Source organism: Hyaena hyaena, unplaced genomic scaffold (assembly GCF_003009895.1).
Source record: "Hyaena hyaena isolate Hyena2069 unplaced genomic scaffold, ASM300989v1 scaffold_33, whole genome shotgun sequence".
Taxonomy (NCBI): Eukaryota; Metazoa; Chordata; class Mammalia; order Carnivora; family Hyaenidae; genus Hyaena; species Hyaena hyaena.
In genome coordinates this window covers 4,352,105-4,371,125 of record NW_024080666.1, presented here as the reverse complement: position 1 = coordinate 4,371,125, position 19,021 = coordinate 4,352,105, and the positions used below count along the sequence as shown (strand labels likewise).

Below are 19,021 nucleotides of genomic sequence, written 5' to 3'. Positions count from 1 at the left end.
TGCCGAGCTGGTTAGTGTGAAGGTCGCTGGCCCCATCCCCAGACCCTCTTATAAAAGTCGAAAATTTGGAGGAACCCAAATTTTCGAAAGGCACCCACACCATTCTAGGGGATCCATTACACACTCAAGGTGGAAATTCGCAGTTCTTTGAGATTCTATCTGGATGGATTCTATATATTAGAACAATTTTTTTTAATGGTAACAAACAAGGAATTCACAAAGAGTGATTGCCAATTCTACTGAGAGTGGTCCAGAATCAGACGTCTCACCCCAGACTGGACTAGGATTCAAGCTTTCCTTTACCAGCAACTAGTTTCATGGCAACAGGGACTATGCTTTTAAATTTGGAATAAAATGGAAATGATGAAGAAAAACCCTTTCCTATACCTACACATTAGGATTGGGGCAGGAGGGGTGCCTGGGTGGCTCAGACGGTTAAGCGTCGGACTTCGGCTCAGGTTATGATCTTGCGGTCTGTGGGTTCGAGCCCCACATAGGGCTCTGTGCTGACAGCTCAGAGCCTGGAGCCTGTTTCAGATTGTGTCTCCCTCTCTGCCCATCCCCAGCTCCTGCTCGCTCGCGCGCGCTTTCTCTCTCTCTCTCTCTCAGAAATAAACGTTAAAAAAAAAAAAAAAGATTGGGGCAGGTACGCCTGGGGGGCTCTGTTGGTTAAGCATCTGACTTTGGCTTAGGTCATGAACTCACAGTTTGTGAGTGTGGGTTCTAACCCAGTGTCAGACTCCTTGAGCCTCGTTTTCAGAGTCTGGAGCCTACTTCAGATTTGTGTCTCCCTCTTTCTCTGCCCCGCCCCCAGCTAGTTCTCTCTCTCTCTCTCTCTCTCTCTCTCTCTCTCTCTCTCTCAAAAATAAACACTAAATAGGGGCGCCTGGGTGGCTTAGTCGGTTAAGCGTCCGACTTTCGCTTAGGTCATGATCTCGTGGTTCGTGGGTTCGAGCCCCGCGTCGGGCTCTGTGCTGACTGCCAGCTCGGAGCCTGGAGCTTGTTTCAGTCTGTGACCCCCTCTGTCTCTGACCCTCCCCTGCTCACGCTGTCTCTCTCTCTCACCTAGAAATAAATAAAAAAATATTTAAAAAAAAACACTAAATAAATATTTTACATATAAAGATGGGGACAGAACTGGGGCACCTGGGGTGCCCTCCTGTCACTTAAGTGGCTCAGTCCATTGAGTGTCTGACTTCCACTCAGGTCATGATCTCGTGGTTGGTAGAATCCAGCTCTGTGATGACAGCGAGGAGCCTCCTTAGGATTTTCTCCCTCTCTCTGCCCCTCCCCTGCTCCAGCTTATTTGGGCTTCCTCTATCTATCTCCTTTTCAAAATAACTAAACATTACAAAAAAAAAATTGGGTCAGAACTAGCCCCACACATACACACACAGAATTTTTATTGAGATTTTTGTGATATGAACAGAATTGGGGGGGTAGATATTGGGTATTTTGTAATAGTAAAACTATTAATATTGCCTTCACTTGTAAGTGTTCTAAGGAGCATCTTTCAGCTTCATTCACCAAATCCTGATTTACACCTAAAACATTAATTTGGGTGGAGTATATGAATATCTGGGTCAAGAGTCATTTCCTAAAAGATGGCTTGCAAATGTATGATCAGCAATCCCTTTCCCTAAAATTCTACTCTATTTTCAAGGTGAGCATCCTTCTCCTCATAAGTAATAGTAGGCTAACACACACACAGAAAATTGGTTTGTAGAAACAACAAAGTTGGAGGGTTATTTTGTGAAATGTGTAGTGATGAAAGTGGACAAAAGGCATAAAGATAACTTTCCCCCACATATTCAGAGGCTATACCAACCTACCAGAAATTTGGTTACTGAGCAGAGATATATTTGACTAAAACAAAAAGAATAAACAAGCCATACAATATGGTATTGGCTAGTTAGTAAAATTTCTTTGAAAAGCAAGGTTTCATCATGTTAAATACGCACACAACCTAGAAGAAAGATATTTAGTGCTAAACCACATATATCAGACAGTTGAGTACACAGTCTACCTTTGCTGATGTAACAGTATACTACAGGAGGTTGCAGGCAGCAGTGTGGTCTAATTAGCTTTCAAAGATAAACACTTAATCAAACACAGAACATTATGGTCAGATTCTAGCTTCTACTACCCAATCTTGGTCAAGTCATTTAATCCACGTGTGTGTGTGTGTTTCAACATGAAAATAGGTAAAATTTGTTCATCTATTTTTACCAGCCCTTGTAAAAATGAAATAAAAGGGCACCTGGATGGTTCAGTTGCCTGACTTTGGCTGGGGTCATGATCTCATGGTTCATGTGTTCAAGCCCTACATTGGGCTTTTTGCTGACAGCTCAGAGCCTGGAGCCTAGTTCAGATTTTTTTTGTCTTTCTCTCTCTGCCCCTCCCCTGCTCACACTCTGTCATCTCTCTATCTCTCTCAAAATTAAGTGAACATTAAAAAAGAAAACTTTAGGGGCGCCTGGGTGGCTTAGTCGGTTAAGCGTCCGACTTTCACTTAGGTCATGATCTCGCGGTTCGTGGGTTCGAGCCCCGCGTCTGGCTCTGTGCTGACTGCCAGCTCAGAGCCTGGAGCCTGTTTCAGTCTGTGACTCCCTCTCTCTCTGACCCTCCCCTGCTCACGCTGTCTCTCTCTCCTAGAAATAAATAAAACATTAAAAAAAAAAAAAAAAAAAGAAAACTTTAAAAAAAATGAAACTAAAATAGGAAAACACATAGAAAACTATATATTGCTGTATAAATATAGAGAACCTCTCATAGTGTCAAATAGAGTGAAGGATGAAGGGAGAATTTTAGGCAAGGCAAGAAATGATGGAAGAATGACTAAACAGCAGTGACAGTGTCAGAAATTGGCTCCTGTCAACTGTTTTATTCTTTTTTTTAAAGCAAATTTTCTTCCTTTTTTAAAATAAATGTTTATATATTTTGAAAAAGCGTGAGTTTGCATGAGTAGGGGAAGAGCAGAGGAGGAGGGTGAAAACAGAGAATCCTAAGCAGGTACCACACTTAGTGCAGAGCCCAATGGGGGGCTCATCCCACCACCCTGGGATTATGACCGGAGCTGAAATCAAGAGTCTGAAGCTCAACTGACTGAGCTACCCAGGCGCCCCAGCTGTCAACTGTTTTAAAATAGCCTCCAGCACGTATAGCTCTTTGGTAGTGAAAACTAAAGGATAAGATTAAGATTGCTGCAGCTCATATTGTTAGGGTAAAATAAAAATTTTAACTTAATGCATTCCGTGTGAAAGAAACAAATATCAGCTATCCAAAAAACAAGTTTCAGGTTTTTATTTTTTAAGACAAATGATTCAAGTCAGAAATAAAAATATCAGGAAAAAAAACAGGCTGATTCTAGGCAGGTGTACTTCTCATCCAGGAAATGATAATCCGAGAGCAGAGAGAGCAGCGAAGCGGCAAAGGAAGAGAGGTTCTGATGCTGGAGTCTTCCACCAGCCTGGCCCAAAAACTCAGAGGTCCAGAGTCCTAGTAGAAAACTACAACTCCCAGGGGCGCCTGGGTGGCTTAGTCGGTTAAGCGTCCGACTTTCGCTTAGGTCATGATCTCGCGGTTCGTGGGTTCGAGCCCCGCTTCGGGCTCTGTGCTGACTGCCTGCTCAGAGCCTGGAGCCTGTTTCAGTCTGTGACTCCCTCTCTCTCTGACCCTCCCCTGCTCACGCTGTCTCTCTCTCTCTCTCTCTCTCTCTCCTAGAAATAAATAAAACATTTTAAAAAAATAAAAAAAAAAAGAAAAAAAGAAAACTACAACTCCCAGAAACCCTGGGCCCAGAAGGGACGGGAGCAACGGTGTGTGGGCGGGGCCTCCGGAGGGAGCCGAGTCCTTCTCCCGCGAGGAGCTTCTCTCCAAGTGGCGGGAGCCGCGGCTATGGAAGGACAGGAAGAGAAAGCGGCGCAGGTGATGGGGGCTGGAGCGGGGATTTGCGGCCTCCTGGAAACGGCATCTTTGGCAGCACACTCCCGGCCCTAGGATCTCGTGGGCGCACTATTTCTACTTTTGTCCTCCCCTTGCTCCGCGGGTCCATCTTTCTAAAGTCCGCCGTGACGGTCTGGGAGCCCGACTCCGCTTAGACCCCCCGAGAAAGGGCGTTTACCTTCCTTCCCCGGCCTCTCCTGGCTTGGACTTGGGCTTGGACAGCGGTTGAGGAGCCCCGTGCTAGGAGATCCCTCTCAGCGGACTAGAGTGGGACTTCCGAATCCAAACCCGCCTTACAGACGAGCTTCACCGTTCACCGCTGCTTCCTAGTAGGATTTTCACACCTGACCTCAGCCTGCATCCCAACTCTAGGTGCCTCCCAGAACAACGGGGCTTTTGGTGTGTTGGGGCCAACTCTTTTTTTTCAGACTTTTCACGTATAATAATGCCTGAACACCTTCATATTGAGCTTTAAAATTATTCGAGTGATGCAGATTGTTAGCATATACAGCTTTGTAGCTTTAGGAAAAGATGGATTGTTTTACGGTAATTTTTTCTTTGTGCTTGCTCACTTTTGTCCCCAGAGTCTGGTATTTTATCTCCGTAAAAACAAAGTATAATGTGAAATAAATGGGATGTCAGAATATTTCTACGACACATTTTGTTTGCTTCTCCTCACTCCTTTCGAATATTTCCTTCATGCTATTACAATAAACAAGATTTATAATCTTTGTCTTTCTTTTAATGGTTAGGTTGCTGCATGGTTGAAAAAAATATTTGGAGATCACCCCATTCCGCAATATGAGGTGAATCCTCGGACCACGGAGATTTTACATCACCTTTCAGAACGCAACAGACTCCGGGACAGGGATGTCTGCCTGGTAATAGAGGACTTGAAACAGAAAGCAAGCGAATATGAATCAGAAGGTAAGATTAGTAACAGTATTTTGAAAGAGATAATAACTTGAGATGACTATATTTTATATATAATGCTAAAGTATATAAGATTTAGTTTAACGTAGACTGCTTGTTAGTTTTGCTTCTTTATTTTACCCAGATTTGCCTCCCATTCTGTTATAACAACTTAATATGCAATAAATTTCGTTATAATGTAAATTTAATTGGTACACTGATAGCACAACAGTAACCCCTAAAACATGAATCTAAACTTAGCCTGACATACAAGATGCCTGTGGTTTTTCACTTACATATCTTTTTGATCTGTTTCTAGTCTCCATGCTTTAGTTATAATGAGCCATTGGGACATCTGAGGTTGCAGCCATGAACTGTGAGACTTGAACAAGTCACACTATCACTATGTATGCTATGCCTATGTAGCTTGAAAAAGTGTATTTGGGAAACCTGTTGTTTTTATAATACTAACCACACACACAATTGATAAAAATCTATAGGTCAGAATATACGAAAGAAGTGAGACCTGCAATTCCGCTGTATTTAACTAACTTATGTATGTGGCATGTGTTACATGCAATGTTTTGAATGTAGTGCAATTTATATTGTAACTCTACTATGTATGGGCTTTTTTCCAGCTTTTTTTTTTTAAAGTTAACATACAGCAAAATTGATTTTTTGTTTTGGTATACTGCTTTTAGAATATATTTTACATTTCTATGACCCAACATACTTTGGATGCATATTATGTTATACAATTGCTTTTTTTTTTTTTTTAATATTTTTTATTTATTTCTAGGAGAGAGAGACAGCATGAGCAGGGGAGGGTCAGAGAGAGAGGGAGACACAGACTCTGAAATAGGCTCCAGGCTCTGACCTGGCAGTCAGCACAGAGCCTGACGCGGGGCTCGAACCCACGAACCGCAAGATCATGACCTAAGCGAAAGTCGGACGCTTAACCGACTAAGCCACCCAGGCGCCCCAATTGCTTTTTAAATCAGGAGAAAAAAATATGCATTTATACTCTTTATAATTTAGCCACCTTTCCTGGTGTTCATCGTTGTTTTCGTGAGCGTTCGAATTATTGGTTGGGATCTCTTGCTTTTATCCTGCAGAACTTACTCTAGTATTTCTTACAAGTCAGGACTGCTAACAACAAATTCTCTCAGCTTTTGCCTATCTGGGAATCTTTATTTGCACTCATGTTTGAAAAGATAGTTTTGTTAGATGTAGGATTTTCTCTTGACAGTTTTTCTCTTAGAACACTTTGACTATGTTATCCCATTGCTTTCTGGCCACCATGGTTTCTGCCAAGAAGTCCACTGTTAATCTTATTGGGGTTTCCTCGTAAATAACAAGCCCTTTTTCTTTTGCTGTTCTCAAGAGTGTCTCCTTATCTTTTACTTGAACATTTTTATTTTGATATGTATGCTTGTTGATCTCTCTGCATTTATCTTACTTGGATTTGTTGAGTTGAGTTATTTGTTGAGTTATTCCTTGGGTGTGTAGATTATTGTTTTTCAATAAATATGGGAACTTTTCAGGTATTATTTGACTATTTTTCTCCTTTTTTTCCCTCTTTCCTCATTTTTCTGACGCTCTTTTATTTTTCACGTTTTTTTTTTAAATTTTATTTTTAGAGAGAACACACAGCAGGGGAGAGGGGCAGAGGGAGACAGAGACAGAGAAAGAAAGAGGCTCTATCACTCAGCAAGAAGCCTGATGTGGGTATCAATCCCACGACCGTGGGTCATGACCTAAGCGGAAATCAAAAGTCAGATGCTTAACCAACTGAGCGACCCAAGCATGCCCACTTTTTTCCTCTCTGTTCTTTAGCTTCCATAATCTCTATCACTTTATCTTCAAGTTCACTAATTATTTATTCTGGTACTTCAAATCTATTGTTTGTTTTCTCTAGTGAACTTTTCATTTTAGTTATTGTACTCTTCAACTCTGGAGTTTCCATTTACAATTTCTATCTCTTTTTGATATTTTCTATTTGATACAACATTGTCCTTATAGCTTTTGTTACTTCTTTAATCATGGTTTCCATTCGTACTGTGAACATGTTTATTATGGCTATTTTTTTTTAATGTTTTATTTATTTCTGAGAGAGAGAGAGAACACACGAGCAGGGGAGGGTCAGAGAGAAAGGGAGACACAGAATCTGAAGTGGGCTTCAGGCTCCAAGCTAGCCGTCAGCACAGAGTCCGATGCAGGACCCAAACCCATGAACCGTGTGATCATGACCTGAACTGAAGTTGGACGCTTAACCGACTGAGCCACCCAGGCGCTCCTATTATGGCTATTTTTAAGTCTTTTTCTGACAAATCCAACATCTGGTCATTCTGACAGGTAGTTTCTTTTGCTTGCATTTTACCATGGGCCATCCTTTCACGTTTTGCATGCCTATATATTTTTTGTTGGACACTGGACATTTTAGATAGTGTATTGTAGCCACCCTGAGTACTAGTCTCTCAACACCCACAGCGTCCCAGAGCTTGTTGTCTTTGTTGTTTTTGTATTTGCTTAGTGACTGACTCTTTTTAATGACGTCTATTTACCCCTGTTAAGCCTCTGATGTTACCCCTCAGGGAGCCACATACTTAAGTATTCCCACAGTCACTCTGAGACGTCAGTGGTTTTGGTAGGACTGTCTTACTCTCTTTCATAGACCACATCCAGGTGTAAAATTCCGCTAATTGACATCTGATTTTTGTTTTCAACAATGCTGTGGGACACAAATTGTTCTACAAGCTAATTCAAATTCTGGCACCCTTAAAGGAATAGTTTTGGAGGGCAGTGTTTGATATTTGTTGTGACCCAAGGATGGCTCTTCCTAGATGTCTAATTTTCAGGTTCTCCCATGTAAACTAACTAGCCCACAGTTTAACCTGTGTCTTGACTCTTCTCTCAATTGCTTTTTACTATAACTTCCATTGTTCTTGAGAATCTCCTTAGGCTTGGACTTCTCCAGGCTCTGTTGCAAATGAACTCAGCTCCTTTGGGAAGATACATGGGAATTATCTTTTTTTTTTATGTATTTATTTATTTCTGAGAGAGAGAGAGACAGCATGAGCAGGGGAGGGTCAGAGAGACGGAGACACAGAATCTGAAGCAGGCTCCAGGCTCTGAGCTAGCTGTCAGCACAGAGCCCGATGCGGGGCTTGAACCCACAAACCGTGAGATCATGACCTGAGCCAAAGTTGGACGCTTACCCCACTGAGCCACCCAGACGCCCCAGGAATTATCTCTTCTATGGCTTTGTTCTTCCTCTGCACAAAATCTCTGAGCCAGTGATGAGCTGAGGGTGGAGAGAATAGCAAGCTTTTCTCTGAGTGACACCCCAGGGTAGATGCTGAGTGCTGAGTGGACGGGGGAGTGCAGCAGCAGACTTAGGTCCTCTTGGCTTGACTTTCCTGGTGTGGAATCGCCACCTCATGAGCTGGTGCAAGGGGCCTCAGGGCCCCAGTATTCTCACCATAGTAGAAGCTCACCCAAGTTAGAATTTGATTCTAAGAACAGTGACCGGCTGGAGAGAGCCCACACCTCTCATCCACATTCACCTAGGACTTAGTCTCAGCAACAGATAGCTGGTGGCAGGATGAGAAATACTGAAGTCGTGTTCATCCTGGAAAGAAAGCCCTCTGTCTGGGAGCTGGGGGCAGAGGGGTCCCTGGGTTCTTGACTACAATAGTCTGGAGTAGAGCCTCTGCCTCGCTAAAGTGGGAGGGAGAAGGAAAATGGTCTTGGTTTAAATATCATAAGCTCTCACCTTCCTTACTGAGTTTTCATAGATTTTCTTGCCTAGATGTTTCTTCATTTGCTGATTGTTCTTAGGACCATTTCCAGAGGCTTTAAATCATTGTGTTTTAGATCTGATTTTGTTTTTGTGCTTTTACATGGTTGGGTTTCTTTTTTTGTTTTTTACAATTTTCACCACTTTCACTGGACAACAGATATGCAGAGATCCTTGCCCTATTAGACTGGGAGTCTTAACACCTGGTCTGTTGATGTTTTTTGTTTTGTTTTGTTTTAATATTTTAGTTTTAAGTAATCTCTACACCCAACGTGGGGCTCACACATAACCCCGAGATCAAGAGTTGCATGCTCCATCAAGCAAGCCAGACAGGCACCCCTGGTCTGTTGATTTTTTGACAAGGGTAACAAGACAATTCAGTGGAGGAAAAAAAGTAGCATTTTCAATGACTAGTGCTAAGATAACTGGATATCCACATGTACAAGAATGAGGTTGGACGCTGCCTCATACTATATAAAAGAATTAACTCAAAATCAACGAAAAACCTAAATGTAAGAGCTAAACCTAAAACTCTTAACACGATATCAGTGCATATTTTTGTGACCTTGAATTTGGCAATGGTTTCTTAGCTAAAAGTCCCTAAATCCAAACAATAAAAGAAAAAGATAAATTGAACATCATCAGAATTAAAACTTTTGTTCTCAAAGGACACTGTCAAATAAATGAAAAAACAACCTACAGAATGGGAGGAAACATTTGCAAATCATATCTGATGAGGGACCTGTATCTATAACATATAAAGAACTCTTACAACTCAGTAATAAAAAGACAAATTATCCAATTAAAAATGGGAAAGGGAACGTGAATATGTATCTCTCCCAGAAGATATAAAAATAACCATTAAGCCACCATTATTAGCCATCAGGGAAATGCAAATGAAAACAATTCCTTTTCACAGCTACAAGGAGGACTGCTATTAAAAAGAAAAATATTCTGGTCTTAAGTTGATGATTTATTAAGTTCTGTGAATGATCACTATGCAAAAAAAAAAAAAGACAAATAATAGCAAAACAAACAAAAATTGTTGGTGAAGATATGGAGAAATTGAAATCCTCATATACTTCTGGAGGAATGTAAAATCATATGGTCCCTTTGGAAAATAGTCTGGCAATTCCTCAAATGGGTAAATATAGTTACCATATGACCACCAGGTCCACTCCTAGGCATATATCCAAATATGAAAAAAAGACAAAACGTAGATTAGTGGTTGCTAGTGCTTCATGGGTTGGGGAATTGGAATATGATAACTAAGAAATGTGGGGTTTCTTTTTGGGGTGATGAAAATGTTCTAAAATTGATTGTACTGATGGGTGCACAACTTTGGGAATATACTAAAAAAGCTTTTGAATTGTACACTATAGGTGAGTGGATTATATGCTATGTGATGAGTTTTTAAGAAAGCTGTTAAAAATTAAAACAAACATCTTAGTCTCCATATAACTCTTATATCTTTTCAGCCAAGCATCTTCAAGACCTTCTCATGGGAAGTGTGAATTTTTCCCCTGCCAATCTGTCTGACGCTGGTTCTAGGTACCTGAATGCTTTGGTTGACAGTGCAGTGGCCCTTGAAACAAAGGATTCCTCACTAGCTAGGTAATTCTTATGACAGTTTTCATTTCTGTAATCATATATACTATAAAGTCTCAACTAAGGACTTTTTGTTTGACTGGGTAATTCCACATAGGAAATTAATGATAAATCCAATAACACTGAATTTACTTAACTCCTTCTTATCATTACTAGTAAATGTATGTGTTTAATTTAGATAAACTTGACATTGTTTAAATTTTAGTGTTGTCTTCTTTCAGGATTAGGTTTGTGAAGGTTGCTTCTCATGTATGTTTGGAAAGAAATTAGGTAACACTTAAACTGTTCCCTGTAAACAGAAAAGCAGTAGCCTAAATTATCTTATTGAGCATGGTGAATTTTGGTCACTATGGGTAGATTACAAACCTTTATTCTTTATGATGGGCTTTCCACTTATATAATGACATTATTCTTTCCAGCAACCGTAAGAGGAACCTAAGCTCAGGAGTGGTATATTAAATAACTTCTCCAAGCTGGTAAAAGGTGGCTTTGGGATTCAAACCCAGTCTGACTCCAAAGTCCATATAATTGTCATTGGTGGCCATATCTTAGCTAGGACTCCCACTATAACTTATAATCAGAGAACTGTATAGCTATTATACTTAAATGCCCATATAAGGACTTGGAATTTATATATAGGCTCAGAAAGTAGTGTTTCAGGTATAAGAACATAAGAAACCTAAACTTGAATTAAGTCAATTCAGCAGACACCAAATACCAGTTATATGCTAGGCATATAGCCATATATATGTATAGGCAGTGGGGAAGCAGAGATGAATAGGATAATAATTGTCAACGAGAACAGTCTCTGCTCACAGTCAAATAAGGGAGATGGGTATGTAAAACTGTAGCATACTGTGACATCTTTAACAGTACAAGAATGTACAAACTGTTGATAAGTAGCACAGAGAAAGGGGTAGTGAGTTTCAGAAAGGGAGTAAATCTTATTTGAATTTTAAAAGACAAATGGAAATTTGCCTGAAGAAGGGCTTTCCGGGCAATGGGAACAGCATATAAAAAATGCATAGAGGAGTGCCTAGGTGGCTCAGTCAGTTGAACATTTGACTTCAACTCAGGTCATGATCTCCCAGTTCATGAGCTTGAGCCCCATGTCAGGCTTTGTGCTGACAGCATCGAGCAGGCTTTGGATTCTCTCTCTCTCTTCCTGCCCTGCCCCTCCCCCACTTACATGTACACTTGCTCTTTCTCTCTCAAAAACAAACATTAAAAAATTTCTTAATTGAAAAATGCATAGAGGCATGAAACTACGTGATTATAGAAGAATCCATATTAATATAAAATCATTGTTAGAAATGAGAAATAATTGTCATTATTGTCCTTTATATCCGTTTATATGACCAGATCCTTTCTTTAGTTTTATTCCTGCAGTGAATGATTTGACGTCTGATCTTTTCCGTACCAAATCCAAAAATGAAGAAATCAAGCATGAATTGGCAAAACTTGAAAAAAATCTAACTGCAACTTTAGTGTTAGAAAAATGTTTACGAGAGTAAGTAACTGAGTTGGAAGTGGTGATGATGTTTGTTATACAGGCAGTAACAGGACCTTGTCAGATTTAGTTTTGGCAGTAGACAGGATTTAAACCAACACATTAGGAACTGGAGTCCATAAATGGTTTTCTAAGTAAAAAATGACTTGGGTAGAGGTAGGGGTTGGGTACAGATCATCTTTTACTTCATATAGTTTCTTACCTTTTTTTCTCTTTTATAAATAACCTGGGTTTTGGGGCACCTGGGTGACTCAGTTAGTTAAGCGTCCAACTTTAGCTCAGGTCACGATCTCCTGGTTTGTGACTTTGAGCCCCACATTGGGCTCTGTGCTGACAGCTCAGAGCCTGGAGCCTGCTTAGGAGTCTGTGTTTCCCTCTCTCTCTCTGCCCCTCCCCATCTCAAACTCTGTTTCTCTCTCTCTCAAAAATAAATAAACATTAAAAAATACTTTTTAAAATAATAAATAGATAGCCTGGGTTTTATAATATTGAAAATGTATGTGAATTTTTCTTTTTAACTTATAAGCCATGGTGCAGCCTAAAATCACATTATGTTTGGTTGCCCCAGAGTTTAGATGCTGTAGATCAGGAGTGTGGATATGCACAAGTAATTTGGTGGGGTGTAAATTTTCTTACAAATACTAAATGTGTATACACAAGGCACTGTATCATGTCACATTTAGGAAAGAGGGCTTTGGAACTTCCATAAGTTAAATTGGCTTTAGAATATATTAAATCACTTTTTTAAGCAACAGGTTTACTTTCTCCAAGAATAATTGGCATAGATTAATCTTAAAATTACTTAGCATTCCATGAGAAAAATCTCAGATGGCAACACGGAGGGGAGGAGGACCTGGAAGAGCACACGGTAGCTAGTCTGGGATATAAAATCTATGATAGAAAAGCTAGCAAGTATGGTGTCTGTTTTTGGCTAATCCAGAGTTTCTTTTTTAAATAATTCCACTGAGGAAAGAGAGAAAATGTTTTCAACTATACTTTTTAAAGGGATCTAAAGAAGGCAGAGTTGCATCTGTCTACGGAAAGGGCCAAAGTTGACAATCGTCTTCAGAACATGGATTTCCTAAAAGCAAAGTCGGAGGAGTTCAGACTTGGAATCAGAGCTGCAGAGGTTTGTATAAAGGACTGAATATATTTAGTTCTTTTCAGACATCTTGTCGACCTTCATCCTCACAACTAGGCAGTATTCTTACCTTTTTACAGATAAGGGAACTACGGAGAAGATAGGTAACTTATCCAAGGTCACAGAGCTGCTTAACAGTGAATCCAGATTGTAACACAGACAGCTAGGGCCCAAAGCCCAGGGGCCCCGACTCTTAGCACTGCACCCATCTTGTCACAAATCTGTGACTGTTTGAAATGACCCACATGCAGCATAGAACTGTTTAGATGCGTGTAGTCTTTCATCTATGATTTGTAGCTTCTCTTTACCATGTTATATGATGAAAATATTTCATGGTGGTTACTTTTGAAATACTTTTTTTCACTGAACTCCCTTTTTTGTAATTATAGGAGCAGCTTTCCGTCAGAGGCATGGATGCTTCTCTGTCTCACCAGTCCCTGGTAGCCCTCTCAGAGGTGAGCTGATTTTAACCCAATTTAGCTTTCTTTAGAATCTTAGCACACAATCTGCCTTTTCATTTGCTTCTTTTTATGGAGCTTTGTTCACTACTGACCTGTTTTTCTTTACCTCTCTACTTTATGTTCACTCGTATTTATACCTTTATTACATAGCTAGCTGTATCTATCCTCACATTTGTTTGGTTTCCTTTATTTACTACTATGTGCTAGTGAAAGTCTTTGCTAGAGTCAGTTATATATTACTGACTTATTTATAAAATAAATTTATTGAGGGATTATGTGCTAACCCTCTAGGTCCTCTTCTTCTCTTTCCATGTATGGTAAAAATGCAGGCCCCCAAACTCCTAGAGGATGCAATTCTAGGTTTTTAGGTTGTGTAAGTGTTTCATGTATTTTAGTAGGAAGAGGGAGAAAGGGGCTTTATTTTATTTTATTATTATTTGTATATTCCTTTTTAAAAAAAATTTTTTAATGTTTATTTGTTTTTGAGAGACAGAGACAGAGTGCAAGTAGGTGAGGGGCAGAGAAAGAGCGAGACGCAGAATCCAAAGCAGGCTCCAGGCTCCGAGCTGTCTGCACAGAGCCCGATGCGGGGCTTGATCCCACAAACAATGAGATCATGATCTGAACCACCCAGGCGCCCCATATTCTTAACATTTTTTTTATTATTTATTTATTTATTTTTAATTTTTTAAAAATGTTTTTTATTTATTTCTGAGAGAGAGAAACAGCGTGAGCAGGGGAGGGTCAGAGAGAGAGGGAGACACAGAATCTGAATCAGGCTCCAGGCTCTGAGCTAGCTGTCAGCACAGAGCCCGATACGGGGCTCAAACCCACGAACTGTGAGATCGTGACCTGAGCTGAAGTCGGACGCTTAAGTCTGACTGAGCCACCCAGGCACCCCTCTTAAGATTTTTTATACTTTGATTTTTGGAATTTAAAACTGACAATTCATAAATATGTATTTGAGATTCTAATTGTTCCCTTACGTTCTGATTCCTCTTAATCACATTATTCTGTCTTCCTAGACAGCATACTTAGATCCTATTCTTTCTGTTTTTAAGATTTTATTTATTTTTAATTTATTTTTTAATTTTTTAAAGATTTATTTTGAGAGAGACAGCAAGAGAGCAGGGGAGGGGCGGAGAGAGAAGGAGAGAAAGAATCCCAAGCAGGCTTTGTACTGTCACCACAGAGCCCGACGCGGGGCTCGAAGTCAGGAACCATGAGATCATGAGCCAAAATCAAGAGTCAGACACTTAACTGACTGAGCCACCCAGGCACCCCTAGGGATTTTATTTTATTTAAAAAAAAATTTTTTTTTATTAATGTTTTTTATTTATTTCTGAGAGAGAGAGACAGCATGAGCAGGGGAGGGTCAGAGAGAGAGGGACATACAGAATCTGAAGCAGGCTCCAGGCTCTGAGCTAGCTGTCGGCACAGAGCCCCACGCGGGGCTTGAACCCACCAACTATGAGATCGTGACCTGAGCCAAAGTCAGACACTCAACCAACTGAGCCACCCAGGTGCCCCTAGAGATTTTATTTTTAAGTCCTCTCTACACTCACTGTGGGGCTCAAACTTAAAACCCTAGGATCAATAGTTGCATGCTTTACTCCCTGAGCCAGCAGGTGCCCTACTCACATCCAATTCTTAGTAAATGGGAGTACAGCTTTTCTCTTTTAAGCATCTAATAACGATTGTTTCCATTGAAAGTGAGTTTGTTATTCATATATTTTTTAATTTAATTTAACATATTGATACAATTTGGTATATTATTTAAAATAGGTTAATGTTAATGCTTTATTATGTTTTATTTCAGAAATGAGCAGTGTTTAGTTGCATTACAATATCTCTATCACTCTGTGACTCTCGAATTTTTTCCACCCCCAGAAACTGGCAGAACTAAAACAACAGACTATACCTTTGAAGAAAAAATTGGAATCCTATTTAGATTTAATGCCGGTAATTATCTTTATGAATTAAAAAAAGTCTTGTCTAGCTTTCCACAAGGGTACTAAATGATCATGAAAATGCTGGGTTCACGTTTAAGGATTTCAAGTCTGTGCTAAGTTTCAGCGCTGTGTGGACACTGGATACACTCTCTGTAAGGTGTTTTGCCTTTTGAAAAAGACTGTTGCACTTTTTCTCCTTGAGTCCTAGTTGAAGCCATATAACCTTTCCTTGTTTTATTTTTCTTTAAAAGAATCCGTCGCTTGCTCAGGTGAAAATTGAAGAAGCAAAGCGGGAACTAGTAAGTAGTTCCAGTTTTTTTCTTCCTATTTTTTAAGAAGAAAGAAAAAAACACTGATATAGCTAAAGCTCCCTCTGCCCTTATTTCCTTTCTACTCCAAGGTAAACCACAGTCCCAAAGCTATTGTGTGTCATTAACATGCATTTTTTAAAATGCTTTTTTGGATATGTGTATGTATTTCTTGCCATAAAAAATACATAGTGATCTTTTATGTCTTTTAAATTTTTTTCATAGATTTTCCTGGTTGGAAAAGGGGGATTGTGAGACAGGATATTCTTTTTTTTTTTTTTTTAAAGTTTATTTACTTATTTTGAGAGAGACAGAGACAGAGAGAGCAAGCAGAGAAGGAGCAGAAAGAAGAAGAGCGAGAATCCAAAGCAAGCTGTTAGCATGGAGCCCAACCCAGAGCTCAATCTCACGAACCATGAATTTGTGACCTGAGCTTAAACCAAGAGTCCATTGCTTAACCAACTAAGCCACCCAGGTGTCTCCAGACAGAGTATTCTAATCAAAAGAATTAACAAAGGTGTATGAGCTGAAAAATGGAGGACTTTTCCACGCTTTGGCAAGTGATGTGGCCTAGCTGTTTAGGGGTATGCAATGGACATTAAGGCTAAAGAAGGTCAACTGGATTATGATATAAACGAACTTAAATATAAAGGGAGTTGAACTTGGAGGCTGTATGGGACCACTCAATGTTAATGTTGCTGTGTGTTTCTATAATTTTCTAAGCTAAAGAGAAATGAAATGTGATCAAAGCTACGCTTTTTGGTTAGGCCAGTTCTTTAGGAAGATTATTCTGGGATCAGTGTAGAGGGTTGATTGGAAGAAGGAGAAAGAAAATTACAGAAACCAGTTGGCGTATTTAGACCAGGTGAGAAGTAATGAGAAAATGGCAATGAGAATGGAAAATAGGTAACATGAGAGATGTTGAGGAAGTCCATTGCTCAAGCAGCAGAGGTCAGAAAATGTGTTCAAGTGTCTCTCTACCGAGAGACCGATTCATCTCTCTAAAGAGTTCTTTCCCCCTTAAGATGTTTACTAGAATCAGGGGTCTGAAAACTTTTGAGATGTGGGAAAAAGGGGGGGCGAGGTAAAAGCAAGGAATGTCTAAACACATATTTAATATTTATAATGGTATTTTTAAAAATTTCTGTTCTAATGTTTTTCTTTTTTGCTTCTCTTGTTTTAAATAACACTAGAAGTTAGAGCACCTGTTTTATGTCCTTATTTGTAGAATTTATGGTGCTTATTTCTTCCTTTAGGATACCATTGAAGCTGAGCTTACAAAGAAAGTAAATATGATGGAACTGTGACCTGGGTCCAGTAAGCTTCATCTTCCCTAACAGAGTAAATTGAATAGGACTTGAAACAATTGTCTTTAATAGTTTAACTCCTGTGTTCTTGGATGCGATAATAATGTCGCTGTTGATGGAACAGTGGTTTCTGGTTGTGTATTGCATTTCTGTGCCCAAGTACACAGTTTTCATATCACAAAGCGTTGTGGGATTTCTATGTTGCTGACAGTTAAGTGTCCCTCACTGGGTCTCTTTGGTGAACATTATGACAGTTGTCACGCAGTCACTCATGAGGCCAGCTAGGTAAAGAGTTCTGTAACGCAGTTATTTTTCTCCCTCCTCCTCCCACTAGGATTTTGCTGCCATTCCTTGTGATCTGACCTGCTTGCCTTCAGTTGTTAATATATGCAGGAATTTAGTTTATGAAAGGGACTACTACCTTTTAAATCAGTAGTGGAGAGATAGATAATTCAACCCTTGGTGCTATATCCTTACTTCATGCCTTACAGCAAGATAATCCCAAGGATCAAAGATTTAAATGTTAAAAAAAAAAAAGATAGTAAGAGAAACTGGGGAGAAGATTTAATGTTTTGACTTTTAAATAATTATAGGGTCAGTAACAGAGGACCCAAATCCAGGAGCTGTAAATGAAATGATAGAAATATTTGAAAATTTGGATTAAAAATTCCTACATGACAAAATCTTTCATAAGTAAAATCAAAGGCCATTACAATTGTGGTATAGGGAAAAAGAAGAAATTTTGCATTGTGTTCCTTTTTGTACTTTGAAAAATTTTGTACTATGTGATTAAGAAACAACCAGTTAAATTTTTAAAAAAGAAGAAAATGAAACAATGAGGGGTTTTTTTTTTGCAATCAGTTTTTTTAAAGATTAGCTATATGACCTTAAAAATGTCCTCCTCCTTTCCCACAAATATGTGGAAATGCAAAATACTAAAGATACTATATTTTCTTTTTTGAAAACTGTCCATATTATTTAGCCATGTAGGTATAGTGATATTGTCTTTATCTTAACAATTTATAGGAGCCCCTTGTGTATTAGCTAAGTTAATCTTTTGTGATTTGCATTGTAAATATTTTTCCCAAGTTTGTCATTTGTCTTTTGACTTAATTCCAGTGTTTTTGGTAAGGCAGCTTGGATTGATTGTGGAAATGATAATCCCTCCTATCCCTGGGCACTCACCCTTTGTGTGGTGACTCTGCCACTTCTCCCATCCAGAGATGAAGTCTGTATCTCCACCTCTTCTATTGCCTTGGCCTTGTGATTTGTTTTAGACAATTAGACAACAGCAAATGTAACAGAAGCAGGGGATTAAAAACTGTGTGTTAGAGCTTGCCCTGTCTTGTGGCTCTGGAATTCTGAAACCACTGTGCAAAGAAGGTTGAACTGTTGGAGGATGAAAAACTACATGGATGAGAAACAAGTAATTCCAGCCAAGCCCCGCCCGCACCCAAGACCAAGCCAGCTGCCAACTGCCAACAATCTGAATGGGGTCTTGGACTGTCTAGCCCCAGTCAAGCCACAAGCAGGCTACAGAGATCAACCTGGCTTGGGCCAGAAGTCCACGCAGTCAACCCAAAGTATCATAAGAAATAATAAATGATTATTATTTGAAGCTTATTTTGAGTTCTGGGCTGATTGTTAGCTGCAGTAGCTAATTGATAAAAGTAGCTTGTGAAATTAATGTTCAAAGTAAAAGGAGAGTAAAAATATGCACTGTAAGAATCAAAGAAACTTTGGACCAGCATAATTTTATTAAGCAGTAATTACATTATTATTTTTATTTTTTTTAATATTTATTTATTTTTGAGAGAGATAGAGAGCACGAGCATGGGAGGGACGGAGAGAGGAGGGAGACACGAAATCCAAAGCAGGCTTCAGGCTTTGAGCTGTCACCACAGATCATGACCTGAGCCAAAGTTGGATACTTAACTGACTGAGCCACCCAGATGCCCCTAATTGTTTTGTTAATGTTTATTTATTTTTGAGAGAGAAAGGGAGACAGAGCATGAGCAGGGGAGAGACAGAGAGAGAGGGTGACACAGAATCTGAAGCAGGCTCTGAGCTGTCAGCAC

At 39.6% G+C, this 19,021-nt stretch overlaps 1 protein-coding gene across 5 annotated transcripts; it reads left to right on the top strand.

Annotated features, from left to right (window-relative positions):
* Positions 1–3,852: 3,852 nt before the first annotated feature.
* On the top strand, positions 3,853–18,566 carry HAUS1 (HAUS augmin like complex subunit 1). 5 transcript variants are annotated; one of them, XM_039228914.1, is made up of 10 exons: positions 3,853–3,927; positions 4,698–4,872; positions 10,135–10,270; positions 11,640–11,774; positions 12,780–12,903; positions 13,305–13,370; positions 15,267–15,338; positions 15,580–15,627; positions 16,893–16,922; positions 18,221–18,566. In XM_039228914.1, exons 1-10 carry the CDS (start codon positions 3,898–3,900, stop codon positions 18,242–18,244), a joined length of 840 nt encoding a protein of 279 aa, XP_039084845.1. In that variant the 5' UTR covers positions 3,853–3,897; the 3' UTR covers positions 18,245–18,566. The 5 variants fall into 5 exon arrangements, with proteins under 5 accessions (XP_039084845.1, XP_039084844.1, XP_039084848.1 ...); XM_039228913.1 differs by having other exon boundaries at positions 17,278–18,566; XM_039228917.1 differs by having other exon boundaries at positions 16,893–16,953.
* Positions 18,567–19,021: the final 455 nt, after the last annotated feature.